The sequence below is a fragment of the Ischnura elegans genome, chromosome 1, assembly GCF_921293095.1.
Source record: "Ischnura elegans chromosome 1, ioIscEleg1.1, whole genome shotgun sequence".
NCBI lineage: Eukaryota > Metazoa > Arthropoda > Insecta > Odonata > Coenagrionidae > Ischnura > Ischnura elegans.
In genome coordinates, this window is record NC_060246.1 from 24,603,718 (window position 1) to 24,618,851 (window position 15,134).

The 15,134-nt window shown below is 38.1% G+C and overlaps 1 protein-coding gene across 2 annotated transcripts in view; it reads right to left on the bottom strand.

Moving 5' to 3' along the window:
• Positions 1 to 2,741: 2,741 nt before the first annotated feature.
• The window catches only part of LOC124157346 (G-protein-signaling modulator 2), a 29,436-nt gene continuing 17,043 nt past the window's right edge, over positions 2,742 to 15,134 (bottom strand). For both annotated transcript variants that reach the window (XM_046532004.1, XM_046531995.1), the window contains exons 12-13: positions 13,930 to 14,222; positions 2,742 to 4,853 (exon numbers count right to left, since the gene is read on the bottom strand). In XM_046532004.1, coding sequence (XP_046387960.1) covers positions 4,515 to 4,853; positions 13,930 to 14,222 — 632 coding nt within the window. In that variant the 3' untranslated portion in view covers positions 2,742 to 4,514. The remainder of the gene's footprint in view (positions 4,854 to 13,929; positions 14,223 to 15,134) is intronic.

A 15,134-nucleotide genomic window follows, 5' to 3' on the forward strand; every position in this document is an offset into this window, starting at 1 on the left:
GCTGAAACTCGGGGAGGGAAGATGGCTGGGTGATATTATCTCAGAATTTGAATACGACCTTATATATGAACTCCACAACTTAGATGCTAGGGTGCTTCCTTATTTTGGTTGTTTCAGGGACGGCTGAGAAGTTTATGGCAATGGAATTAAGCAAAAACATAATATGTGATAATTGAAAGCTAAAGCTTACTATTATCACCAAAATCCATGTCAATACAAGCTGTAAGAGTTAAGTAATTAAAGGGAATAAGTAATACGTAAACTCTAGTCACGAACAACAAACAATGGGAATTTTAACTTGCATTAAAGTGGTCTTCAAGCATCCAGATGATCGATTCCGAAGACAGAATGTCTTTTCGAGTGCTTCTTACTCCACAATGCCCCATGCACATTACCACATTTCGTGGGATCGAAAAAAATTAGAGATGGGTCGAATAGCAGATTTCTCGAATTCGAATATCGAATTCGAATATTAAATCATTGCTCGAATATTCGAATACCTCGAATTTCGAATACCTCGAATACTAAATGATAAATGCTGGAATGTTTGACTCGGTTGCCTATGCAGCAGGCAACATAAGATTTTGGGGAGTAATTTTGATTTCCTTTAAATGATTCGAACAGGAATTTAGCTCATTAATGAATATTTTAATTTTATGGAAACAATTGGGCATATAATTAATTCAACTAACGCCGCTTTACCCCCACTCCTGCTTCCAAGTGCTAGCTGACAATCTGAGGCATTTTGCAAAATACAAGCTCTTTTCCACCGGATTTTCTTCTATTATTTTCAGTCCATCTTTGGGAGTTCTCACGAGATAAGAAGATGAATTGGAATTGCTATCAGGGAGAAACCAAATATTCTGAGAAAATATCCCTTTGTCTGGGACTGTAACAATAAAGATTTATAGCACCACTCATAAATTGTAACTTGATATATGTTTTCGGAAAAAAATACCGCATCAACTTCCGAGAAGCTCTTCTGCTCATATCGAGTTTCGCCAGAATGCTAAGTCTCCGTCGTATTTTGATATTTATTTCTTTGCGTAAAATGCTTAAATAAACTCAGAAATACGTCGTGTTTGGTCTTATTCTTTTTGAAATTACGCGCACATTACTAATATTTCAATTCAATAAAGGTGTAACATCAATTGACGAAAGTCATTCTTAGACACCTTTTGTGCTAATAGATGACTCATGCAGCGGTTGACCTCCACAGAAATGGGGAACTTCGAAGCTGTTAGGAAAAAAAGGTCAGTGGGGGAGAAAAGGGAGGGCCCGAAACGTTTCTATTGTTCTCGTGTAACTTGGTATTTTTTCGAAGCTAAGGTCTTCGTAATATGATCCCTGCGCGAGCTGTGACCTTTTTTTTATTTCGAAGAAGAGGAAAGCCTCAGAGGGGGGGGCTAGTGCTGAATGGAGAGGGATACTGGATCTTGGGAAATACGCTAATGTAAGTATCCCACGGTACTCACACAGCAGTTGACCTCCAGAAATGGGGAACTTCGAAGCAGGTAGCCAGAAAAAGGTCAGTGGGTGAGAAAAGGGGGGAGGGCGTGAAACACGTTTTTATTGTTCTCGTAACTTGATATTTTTTTCGAAGCAGGGGTCTTCGTAATGCGATCCCTGCGCGAGCTGGGACCTTTTGTTTGATTTCGGAGAAGAGGAAAGCGTCAGAGTGGTTGAGGCGAGTGCTGAATGGAGGGGGATAGCGGATCGTGGGAAATGCCCTAAGGTTGCTATCCCACGGCACTGAGGTTCTTCTGGTGAGGGGAATCGGGGATTTTCGGATTTTTTCACCCGACCATTTTCGGTTCCCCTCGTCGAACTCTTTTCACCGCTAAAATCCACGAATTTGATGTAATTTGCCAACTTGCGTAAAACGGCGCTGCGAGCACTAAATGACTACAGTTCTCTACATTTTTCTGAGTCAACTACCAACAACGTGCGTGCGACAGTGTATGACGCGAAATTCAAAGTATTCGAGGTATTCGAGGCGGTACTTTTCGCATAACTATTCGAAACCTCGAATATCGAATACTTTCTAATATTCGAGGTATTCGAGTATTCGCGGATACTATTCGCACATCTCTAAAAAAAATACATATTTGATGAAATCCCCTGTATTGCTACATGGGGGAACAACTTACATAAAGCACTAAAATGAATTCCTTAACATCATGTATTTGCCACAGATGCTGAAAAATTAATCTTAACTACGTCCACGATCATGATCACTGACATTTATCAGAGTTTATTATAAGCATAACTGGGAATTTTGCATGCCTCGACATCATTCAAGATGGCATCAGAGTAAAATAAATATTTTTTTCATATCAACTTTGAGCGCTTTTGAATGCTTACATTTAAAAAAGAAGTAAGTTTAAACAAAAATTGACTTTGAGGCAAAAAGTATTTTGCTATCAACTTCACAAAAATGTATTAATCTGAATACCCATTCAAAGCCCCATAGGCAGATAATTATCAAATATAAGTCCAACAACCGCAGATGCTGTGACTATCATTTTTTCCAAACTGGTTCATGTCTTCCGAAAAACTGAAAACTATAATCATAAAACACAAAATACGTTTAAATAAGTGATAACGCCACAGATTTATAACTGGATATAATCAAATATTACCTACGAAATGATTCTTTATCATTTCTATACATATTTATAAAATTTCATTTCTTTTTCATCTCAAAATGAGTGAACAGAGGATATAAAATAATCCACATGAAGAGTGCAAGAAAATATTTAGTCAGTTAAAAACTTATACAGTTATTCAACTGAATATATACAATAATCCAGGAATGCTTGCAATCTTTAAAATGCAAATAAAATGCACAATTCACAATTCGATAAAAAATTGGAACAGATAAATGCACGAGCAAAACCAGATTGACACACAGTGTCACAGACAACTATAGAAAGCAAGCAAAACATACAATGTAAACCATAATTATGGAATTATATTTGGACGGTTTGAAATCAATTACTTCCTCCACACAGAAGAAATCTACTTCAAACATTAAAAATCTGTCAAATGACAGATTAACTGCAATTAGTACACATAATTACGATACTTGTAATAATATACTTAAAATATATCTGAAAAACTAGCCAGTCAATTAACTTGGCATGACTCAATATGTAGCTATAAATGCATGAGCTAGCTAAAAGATTGGTTGCACAACTTCAAGGAAACAGTAAAACAATGTCAGAGTCACAGTTGACTGGAAGGTGGGCTTCAAATAGTCACACAACGCTATGAAATATTCTCAAATAAATTAAAAAACTACATGGTATAAGGAGGTAATGAATGACCATGGGAGATTAATTCATGGATCATAAGAACACTTATCATAGAGTTTGTAACAGGTTTTAGGGTCATTTTTTATTAAAAATAAAGACAGAGATACTATCAGAGTTATTCCAACTACTTTCAATGCACACACTGTAGGGCTCTATTTTTATCTCGTATTAGTAAAGCAATGATTTATATGGAGACAAGGAATTCATAAACTAGAACCTATTTTAAACAAAATATTCATCAAATTACTCAATTATTTTTTTTACTTACTGGAGAAATTTTTGTGAATCCAAGGAAGCCTTTTCAAGAAGATTCATAGCATTCATTGACACACATTTCACAATTAGATATGCTGTAATCAGTATGGAATACACAACATATTCAAATGAAAATTCTCATTGCTGTAGAGAAATGTTTTGGGACTTATTCTTCTCCCCACTTGAGAAAAGAAAATTGAAAAGGGCTAATACTCCAAAGCAGAAAATCAAGTGACAGCTCAACATTGTCGCAAAAAAATGAGGGATGCAGAAAGATACCTATATAAGACACGTAATGTGTAACTAAAATGCCAAAAAGCTTTTGTCTTAGCATCAACCCTAGCAGAAAGATAAGCTACAGCCTGCTTTAAGGGACCTGGATTACACTCAGGATACAGAAAAGATTGATTTAAGAAGGAGTTAGTAATTTAAAAATAGATTAAATATTCCTAATATACAGGGAAATTAAGTCTCCACTTCTTATATAAAAAATAATTAGACCATTTTGGCAGGAAAATTACCAACTAAGGCAAACCACACACTTCATTACTGGAGACAATCTCATTTGGCACTCATTTTCAATTCAATATTTTGGGCAAACTCAACTACTCCTCCAAACATTATTACTGTGGTTTCAATACTTGGCCAATACAATGAATAACTATTGGCTCACGTGGTCACTGGTATGAAAACACCAACAATGTATCATGACCATCACTTATTTCAGAGGAAACTGCAAGCTAAATGAACCAAACGGGTTTTTGGTCACCACATGGAAGAAGTTATTTATATACAGGAGTATTAGGAGGATACAACCCGTTTGACTTCAACTCACACTCGTCCTCCTCCTTACCCTTTCTCCAGGAATGGATGTTCCCCTCCTCTGTTCACCCACACTCACTCCACCCTTCTCTCCCCCTCGCCCTCTCGCGTCCTCTTTCATCACTTCTTCTTCTCTTTCCTTGAGTACGACCCACCCCCTCCACCCCCCTTCCCGCCATTCCCCTGTTGTGAAGACTGTTGACTGTTGGAAGACGGGAGTCCTTTAAATCTTGAATCTTCTCCCTGGCGACCTCCGGAGGCAGAAGAACTCTGCACTGAGTTCGGTAGCAGTGGAACGGCAGCTCTTTGGTCCTCCATGCGCCCAGATTGCAAGCGCATGATCAGGGAGAAGAAGTCTTCATCAGGCACCGTTGGTCCCCTTGAAGGAGCAGCCAGGGGAGGCGAGGCCTCCTCCCCATTGGCAGGTAATGTGCTACGTTGATCCTCCAACCTTGTGCTCTGGATCACATTTAAAGGGAAATCATCAATGGAGATGCATTACGCAGGAAAATCAAACATGCTACAAGCTCATGCTCATATGCTGTGAACTACAGGAGGTCCTCGACTTTCGTACACTCAACTTTCGTATAATTCGCACTTTCGTACATTCCAAATTGACACCTTTAGTATAAAATCGTTTCAGGCTCGATTTTGTGGAAGTTGGATGCATCCATGATAAAGGAACACAAATGGTAATTTCCACACTTTTAATTCAGAACTCAACAACTGACCACGGTTTCAATACATTGTTTCATTTTCAAGGTGATACAACCAGCACTCTCTCAGTATTTATACCCAGGCCAAGGTAGGCAGTGGGGTCATAGGGAATCGGCGTGAGGGGAGTGGGAGGGAAACAGATTGGGTGAACAAATGAATGAAGGCCAAAAACAGAAAACATACAACAGGTGGGGCGTGAGTGAAGGTCATGATTTAGATGTCATGGGGATGCTTAACTTTAACAAAGGAGAGTCAGTACATAATAAAACATCATTACAAAGTCCATCCAGGCTATTGGCAATTTCTACCTTGAAAATGACACAATGTGTTGAAACCATAGTACAGTGGAACCTCGTCAAAGCGAGTACTGGCTATAGCGAGACTCCCACTATTACGAGAGATAGCCGATGCCCCGTCAATTGACCCTATAATAAGCATGTAAAAAAAAGTCGTTTTAACGAGGCCCTAATGGTGTTGGCTCTCGCCATAGCGAGGGTTTCACCACCGGAAAAACTTACATCAAGACTCCTTAATCTCTGTAATTGCTTGCGATCTGTTAGAAATGAAGTAAATGGAGTGCTCAGTCTCAAATTTATGTGGTAAACTGTCGTTCGATAAATAAGTAGTTAATTTTGGTGAAAATATTGCGGCATTAGCATTCTCCTTTTGTTCCTCGGGCGGCAGAAATTAGTCTGCAGCATACCCGCTCGTCCGTGAGTTGCGTGAATAGAAAGCATTTGATGGCAGACACCATGGCTAAAAAAACACCAAACACGTCTAAGCGAGAAAATAAAAATAAAGGAGTAATATGAGAGTGTCGAAATTAATTTTCTTCCTATTCCCTCTTCACAATTAAAAAAAAAAAAAAAACAAAAGCACCCAAGGAATGTAGACTATGTAGAGTTATAAGGAGCTTTGTTCGGGTGGTTTTGCCCACTCCACTCTGCGCGAGCTTCTGAGAAAGGGGCTACGCCTAAACCGATAGTGGAGTATTTCAGGGATAGATTGCGAATCGAGAATTTCAAGAGTGCGGAAGGTTGATTAAACTAATGCAAAGCACCAAAGCGTTATCTCCCCTCATAATTGCTGGTGATGCCTGCGGTGTAAACCCGAAGTCGTGGAAGAAAGGACTCCGATCATAAGTATCTTAAGAAGTATTCCCCGCGTGATATAACATAGACGAAACGGAACTTTTTTACATCCTACTCCCCGACAAAACCCTTGCAGTACGAGGTATTTCTTGCAATGATGCCTCTAAAGGTAGGTAGTGCGCCTTAGCGATGATGTAGGATGTACGATGCAATGATACTCAGCGTGAATTGTTTGGATGGACGTATTTATTCTCCGTTGCGGATTCACAAGGGTGAACTATTCGCGTCAATGGTCGGAGTCGTACTGGCACTTTCTTCCGGCACGTGTGTAGCCGAGTATCCCCTGGTGGCCGCAGGAAGAACTCACAGAACAACTGACTCTCGTTTGCAGTGCCGTGGTAAACTCGGTGTATTATTTCAAATACGTCGCGAGCGTAACACTCAAAAGGGAACTTTTTTTAACAACGGCAATTTTAATCACATGTTTTTTCAAGCTTAGCAAACTTTTTACCTTAGATAATGAAGATATTACATTATCTGATAGAAAAAGTCTTCCAAGGCAGGAATGATATACAACCTTCCACCATTTTCGACTGCAGAAACAAACGCACTACGTTATTTCACTTCAATGCCGCTTAACGTGCAGGAACAATAAACATACACCAATGGAAACATTTGAGGCATTAAATAACCTTGATACAGTTTCATCAGTTAATTTTTGAATTTTCAGTGGAAAATACCAAAATAATAGAATGATTACGTAAATGCACTAATTAAGTGCATAGAAAAATGGCTTCGTCGGTTGTGCATTGGTATAATGATTGACAAAATTATTCTTTGCATGATTTTTATTCAGTGCGGCGCTTATAAATTGTTTGAATAGTTAGTCGTTGTTTGAGTAAGGAAATTTAGTGATGTCAAAAAAATCGCCTTTCGTCTGGATTTATGCTTACGTTTATCGGATAGAAATTTATCTGTCACCGCACCACTCGTGTTTATGTGTAACTGTTTGCAACAGGTATATTGGCTATTATTTGCTCCACCTCCGGTAAAGCGACAATTCGCTATAGCGAGTGTTTATTGGTGCACCGTGAGGTGTCGCTTTATCGAGGTTGCACTGTAGGTTGTTTAGTTTTTGAATTAAAAGGATGGAAATTACCACTAGTGTTCTTTTATTATGGATATATCGAATTCCCTCAAAATCAACCTGAAACGATTTTATGCAAAAAATGTCAAGTTGTAAAGGTGTCATGACACCTATGACTCGACTTTTGTACATCAATTCGGACTTCCAAACATTTGTCTGTAAGGAATTTTTTGAAATTCACCTAATGTTTACTGCGCATCCCAACATTCATCTGTTTCATGTGGCAGTATATGCAGACAATATGAACGTATACAATCAAGGGCAGTGCTGACTTCAATCGAGGTGATTTTTTTGAGAGACACTGCCTGCTATAGGCTCCTTTAACAAGAGAAGAAGAAAGCTGTATTTCAGCCTTCATTGGAGAGATTTTTCAAAAAAGTTGACCAGACACCATTAAACAGCTTTCAATTAAATTAATAAATGAAGGTGCTCCATTCGAATTGTGTTTTTCAATTTGAGCGCTGTTTAATTCATGTACGACATTTACACATTCAGCAACAATAGGTGCAAGAAATATCATCCGAATTCCATATGTATTTCGTCTTTTTTTAATAACTTGTGAAAAATACGCAATCATGAGATATGCTGTGAGGAGAAGTCACCTGTCGAGGAATTTTGATGCAAAAATTTAAAGGCATCAAGAGTGAAGGTTCAACAATTGCATTTTGTTATGCTTCTTGATATGTCTAATTATTTATAGTATTAATTATTTATATTATTAATATATTATAAGAGGAATGTCAACTTAAATTTGGAGAGGAAGTTTCAACCCTACCCAACGGAATTCTTGTTTTTAAAAATCATTATTTACATTTCCTGTGCATTTTCAAAAGAAATTACATAATGTGAAGAATTTGATTAATTTATTATAAAACATAACTAAAAATAAAATTGTGTAAAAATTAAGGTTGGAACATAACCCCTACTTAATATGGAACTCAATGGTTCGACTTTCCTACATGTTTTCAGGAATGCATTGTGTGCAAAAGAAACGGAAAGCCTGTATATAAGTATAAAATTTGACAATGAGATCAGGTTAAGAATTAAAAACTTTGATGGCATACTCTAAAAAAATATAAAGATAAAAATTAATAAAATATTTAAAAATAAGAGCAATAATTCGATAAAGGATTTTTTTAAACAATATATCTGGCATAGAATGCCTATCAGATAGATGGATAGTAATATTATTGTGATGCTAAGAATTATGGGTTATATTAAAGAATTGTGACCTATGTTTGCTAATACAATGTACAGTCGGATTCAAAAGTATTGCAACAAATGGAGCGGCGCCACTTTCGCCGCAGTTTGGAAATCGAGTTTCGGCATTTTCTATTGTACCAGTGGGAGGGAAATTTGAACAGCATTCCCACCTCCCGTAATATTTTTATAACAACATCGTTAAAGGGAAATGTATGCAGGATATGTGCAATGTTTAATACCAAATAATTTATGCAGCTTCTGCTAGATAATACATCTACGTTCAGAACGTCAATTTACCTTCTCTCGTAAGTTGGCCGATCCGTCGGAGTATATTGTTCTACAATTAACGCTGAAGCTTTTCGACCAGCGATAGCGAACATAACATACATATAAAATATCCGCCGCCATATCACAGTAAATATTGCCAGTGAGTGTTTAAAATCAGCTTGATTTAGTGACACTAGAAGAGCTGTTCATTCCTTGCCTGACAAAGCTCGCAATGAATCCACAGTGAAGTTAATGTGTGAGTTGGACTAGTGGTTAAGGAGAAGACTTACCAAGGCAGCAGTCCCAAGTCGGCAGTTCGTATCTCTGCGGATCATTTTTTTTCGGTTACATAGTATAGCAGTAACATTTTTTTCCACTTGAACTCATATTAACTTAATTAAACACTGCTGTCGTTTTAAAATTTTGAATAGAGAAAATTCTCTTTTTGCTTTCCGCGGATATAATATACGTTTTTACCGAAATATCAGTGCACCAATAATATGGAAAATATTTACATCAGGTAAACCGCTCCATCAAGTCCTTTTTCGTATTACCCGAATATTCTATCGTTTTCAATAATATGTAGACACTTAGGAGACCCGCTTAATTGATGGGACCGGGTCGGAGTAAACTTGGAAGGTTGGCACATGTAGCAACCTGCATTCGTTGCCTTCGCGGCGAGCCGGCGAGGACGGACACGGACGCGACTGAGCAACTGAACCTGGAGTCAAACTCCAAGAGCAAGTGCCCAATCGAAATTCAGATTAGCGGATGAAATGTATTGAGGTAATTCGCGTCCCCACAGGCGTTGTGCTGTCTGTGTGTTTTCTTTCGGTCTCCGTGGCGAGGTTTTTCCTATCTTTGGATTCATATTCGGACTCACCGTTTACCTCTCCTTACTACGTCGCTCCGTGGCCGAGTGGGTCTATACTGAGTGCTGTAATTTCATTAAAATTCTTGCGAAGGATCGAGTCGGACGTAATCATAATTTTTTTCCATTTTTATAAGATGTATTCTTAATATCAACATAATCTATGCAGGTGGCTAAAGAAAAAATCAGCAATGAATTTTTCGACGAATAAAGGTATTAAATTAATGACTCTAATTTGATATTAGTGACAGGTAGAAAAAAATTAGTATTTGAACTCTTTCACTTAAATATCCTACGACTATAAGTACTTTTCATATAATACCGAATGAATATTATCCATTTTTCAACTTTTAAAGAACTTTTAAGTTATCATACCGAAATATAGATATTTATTGGGAAATCTATTGCCCTTGCCTTCGGATTTCATTCCTGGCAACTTAAGAGAAACACCACAGCCTGCTCATTTCTCCCACCTAAATGCATCAGATCTAATCACGGGTGAGCATTATTAATAAGTTTGAAGATATGGATGCATCAATTTTGGCCATTAGCGTATTATGTTAACAGTATATCTTCATAATTTTAATACACCTCCTATTATTGCTATTAATACCCATCAAGCCGCCTTAATAGGCGAACGGCGGGAAGTATTGGAACACCAGCCGCTTCCATATAAAAATGCCTTTACCGCGCGGGTGAAAAACGAATTCTCACACCTATCCGTTCGGCAAAATACCTCTCTTAATTTGATGTTTCTGTCGGACCCAGAAATGTAGTGGCCTTCTAATATCATGTTCTCCGTGTCACTGTTAAAGATATCCATTCTCATTTGCTCAAGCAATATAAGCTTCGCTCTTAGTCTCCGGGTCTCGTGCAGCTGCTTACCTACTGCGCTAAACATATATGTAAAGCTTCCTGAACACCCGTGGTAGTTTTTGACTAATCTCACAGCTTTTCTTTGTGTTTTATTAAGTTAAACAATTAAGTCTTCCTACACCGCATTCCATATCCTCGTTGCATATTTAAGATATGGTCGGACGATTGCGTAATAGAACCTCTCTTTTCATTTATCGTCCGAAAATGTTCTCTTATTACGCTTGACGAATGCTGACTTCTTCAGGGCTCTTAAAAAAAATTTTTTTGTGTGTTCTCAGCAATAGGTTCGAAGACATCGTAACTACTAGATACTTTACATCATTTGTTGCCTTTTCGTTTACCCCTTAAAATGCCCGAAATTAAATACCTATTCCGTTTTGGTTTTACAGATGACTCTGTTCCAATTTTTAAGGCTAAAAATTTTACCCTGTGATCACATATACCGTCTATGAAATCGATCTGTTTTATCAACTTAGGACGGCTCGCTGATTAATGATCTAATTTTCATTTCCTCTAGCGAGCTTGTCAACTACTTGTGCAAGTGAGTGATTTATTAGAGCGTTTACTAAGATTTCGGATATTTATATATTCATTGATTTAGGGTTTAGAATGTAAAAATCCAAAATTATAGACGTGGGATTGAAAAAGTAAATTCAGATACTTGATTTCCGAATTGGAAATAATATTATTTCGTTGATTAATTGACCACAAAAAATATCTAATTTAATATAAGTTAAGGCGCTGTGTATTTTAACTACTAGAAAACTCCACCACCTATTCCATCGCGTCGATCGCAATTGTAGATGTTATATACTGGAGGGAAAACTTCGCTGTCGCTTATATCCTTCGTAAGTTAATTCTCTGTTCCTATGACCATGTCTACGTCCTGAAATATTTACTCCATTTTAGCACTCTTGTTTATAACGCTATGACAATAAATTGCGACAAAGTTAATGTCATATTTTTTGCCTTTTGGTTGGTTCTTTTGTTCGCTAATGTGTATAAATGAGTGTATCACTCTGAAATTTCTAATTAATTTAGACTTAATCGCTATCTGTGGAGTAGGACCTTTGGAATTATCGTTATTTACTGGGAATTACTTCTCCTAAGTTTACTTCATGTGATGCAAGGATTTTCGCAATGTGGCCTACTTCGGAGGATACATTTAGTTAGATGGCTTTAATCGTTTAAAAAATTCACTACTGAATTTTTTTCGAGTCACCTGCATAGATTATGTTCATATTAAGAATACATCTTATAAAAATGGAAAAAAAATTATGATTACGTCCGACTCGATCCTTCGCAAGAATTTTAACGAAATTACAGCAATCAGTATAGACCCACTCGACCACGGAGCCACGTACTAATGAGAGGTAAACGGTGAGTCCAAAGATGAATCCAAAGATAGGAAAAACTTCGTCACGGAGACCGAAAGAAAACACACAGACAGCACAACGTCTGTGGGGACGCGAATTACCTCAATACATTCCATCCGCTTATCTTAATTTCGATTGGACACTTACTCCTGGAGTTTGACTCCCGGTTGAGTTGCTCAGTCGCGTCCGTGTCCGTCCTCGTCGGCTCGCCGCGAAGGCAACGAATGCAGGTTGCTACATGTGCCAACCTTCCAAGTTTACTCCGACCCGGCCCCATCAATTAAGCGGGTCTCCTAAGTGTCTACATATTATTGAAAACGATAGAATATTCGGGTAATACGAAAAAGGACTTGATGGAGCGGTTTACCTGATGTAAATATTTTCCATATTATTGGTGCACTGATATTTCGGTAAAAACGTATATTATATCCGCGGAAAGCAAAAAGAGAATTTTCTCTATTCAAAATTTTAAAACGACAGCAGTGTTTAATTAAGTTAATATGAGTTCAAGTGGAAAAAAATGTTACTGCTATACTATGTAACCGAAAAAAAATGATTCGCAGAGATTCGAACTGCCGACTTGGGACTGCTGCCTTGATAAGTCTTCTCCTTAACCACTAGTCCAACTCACACATTAACTTCAATGTGGATTCATTGCGAGCTTTGTCAGGCAAGGAATGAACCGCTCTTCTAGTGTCACTAAATCAAGATGATTTTAAACACTCACTGGCAATATTTACTGTGATATGGCGGCGGATATTTTATATGTATGTTATGTTCGTTATCGCTGATCGAAAAGCTTCAGCGTTAATTGTAGAACAATATACTTTGACGGATCGGCCAACTTACGAGAGAAGGTAAATTGATGTTCTGGACGTAGGTGTATTACCTAGCAGAAGCTGCATAAATTATTTGGTATTAAACATTGCACATATCCTGCATACATTTCCCTTTAACGATGTTGTTATAAAAATATTACGGGAGGTGGGAATGCTGTTCAAATTTCCCTCCCACGGTACAATAGAAAATGCCGAAATTCGATTTCCAAACTGCGGCGAAAGTGGCGCCGCTCCATTTGTTGCAATACTTTTGAATCCGACTGTACATAGTTTGTTACTTGTATTATTTTCTTTTCTACTTTGTTTGACATGGCATCCAATTGCAAGTAACTGCAAGCTGACTCAGTAAATGCAAATATAATGTTCTAATAAATGAATGAATAAATAAGACTTTTAGCACTTTCCATCCGATCAAATAGCATGGAATTCAAAGAATGACAAAGCAAGGATGATGATAGGAGTTGAGGGTTTTCATCATTCACCTTTGAACGTAATGAGTCCTCAATATAATTAGCATGGAGAGCACTCATTAAGGCCTGTTTACACGGTACATTAACACGTATGGGTTAATATATAAATGTATGAATGCGAGAATACACACCAAAATGCACCATGTAACCCAGTGGCACCGACTCCATGGGGCCTGAGGGGGCCCAAGCCCCCTCAAAAATTGGTTATGCGTGTGAAGAAAAAATGTGCCAGGATTGTCATTTTCCTCGGAGTGTCCAGATATCGAGATTCGAGTCATCAGGGTTCTAATGCTGATCATATGACTCATCTAAAATGCTTAAAAAACTAAAAAGTCAATACTTAAAAAATCTCCTGGGACAACATCCCCAGCTTGGGCCCCCCCAATATCTTTTGTAAGTCGGCACCCCTGATGTAACCACCCAACTTGTGCGAATGCATGCACAGAAAATAGAACCTGTTCTAATTAGGCTAATGAATTCGTACATGTTCCGTTCCGGTCCACAAAAATCATTCATGCAAACAGACATTAACTTGTACGTGTTAATGCATTGTGTGAAAAGGCCTTAGCACGATGCTTCAACTGTAATTCAGGAATTACAACATATATTGTGCACCTTCATTGAAGAAACATCATTTCAACTAAAATGAATGCCTCCAATGCCACCACATTAGCTCACCTGGCAACGCATGAGCATTTCAAAGAAGGAGTCATCAGGCGGAGAGGTGGTTGGGACATCACTTGGGTTGCACGCCAACGTATTATTGCTGGTGAGGTGCTGCAAGGCTGGGTGGGTATGCACAGAGGAAGACGCGTTGTGGACAGAGGTTCGAGGAGGATGCAGCCCTGGAAGATGTGGCAGTGCTACACGCTGCTCATCCATACGTTTGCTCTGCATGCCAGCAATGAGATCCAGGAGGTCATCCTGCAACCTGCTTGCTGCTTCTCCTCCACTATTCCCAACAGATAAATCTAAAAAACAGACAAGAGTTAATGAGAGGACACTAAACATTAACAGAAAGTAAATGAAACCCTACCTCATCTGGGATTTTTAACACAATGTTCCAGATGGACATGAGAACACCACTATTCAATTTTATAATTACCCATAAAACAAACCTAGGATAAGGGCTTTCACATCCTTCAGTGACTAAGAACGTGTCAGCAACAACAGCTCTTTCCTCCATTACTATTAGAAATTATTTCAAGCAGACCGGGTGAACTTTGTAATAGGGATATGCGAGTTTCGACTTTTCAAGATTTGAGTGACATAAAAGTATTGCTTTACTCCCACTCGATTTCGAGATTGATATGCTTGAAAAACCTCTTGAATCGAGCTTGTTTCCAGATGGTTCATAATCTCCGTCCTAGTGAGCATAATTACATAGGGCCCAGTGATATGTGATCTAGCAAAGTAACATTACTTTGCAAGATGCAGTTAATTATTTTTCTGTACCAGCCACAATTTGTTATATTAAAAATGAAGAAGATTCGAATTCTACTTCCAGTACATTTCCACGGCTATCATAAAAAATTAATGCTATGGAGCAATTTTTGTTCTTTATAGAAAACATTTCCACTTTGGTTCAGGCTATTCAACATGCCGTCCTTCAACAAGTTTCTAACTTTATGAGTAACCAAAATCATGAGCGCTGCCCACTCCATAAAATGAACTCAAAAGTAAAATTGCTCATTGTCCCACTCACCTCGTAGCACCATGAATTATCACACCTCGTGAACTTACATAATTGCACGAATGGGCTTGAGTATGCATTGTAATGAAATCTGAACCGGTAGGACATTCTTCATTCTACATCAATTCACCCAATGGCTACACATATATAATAGTGGTTTATGCTTTTCCTTAACCCATTTGCTCTCACA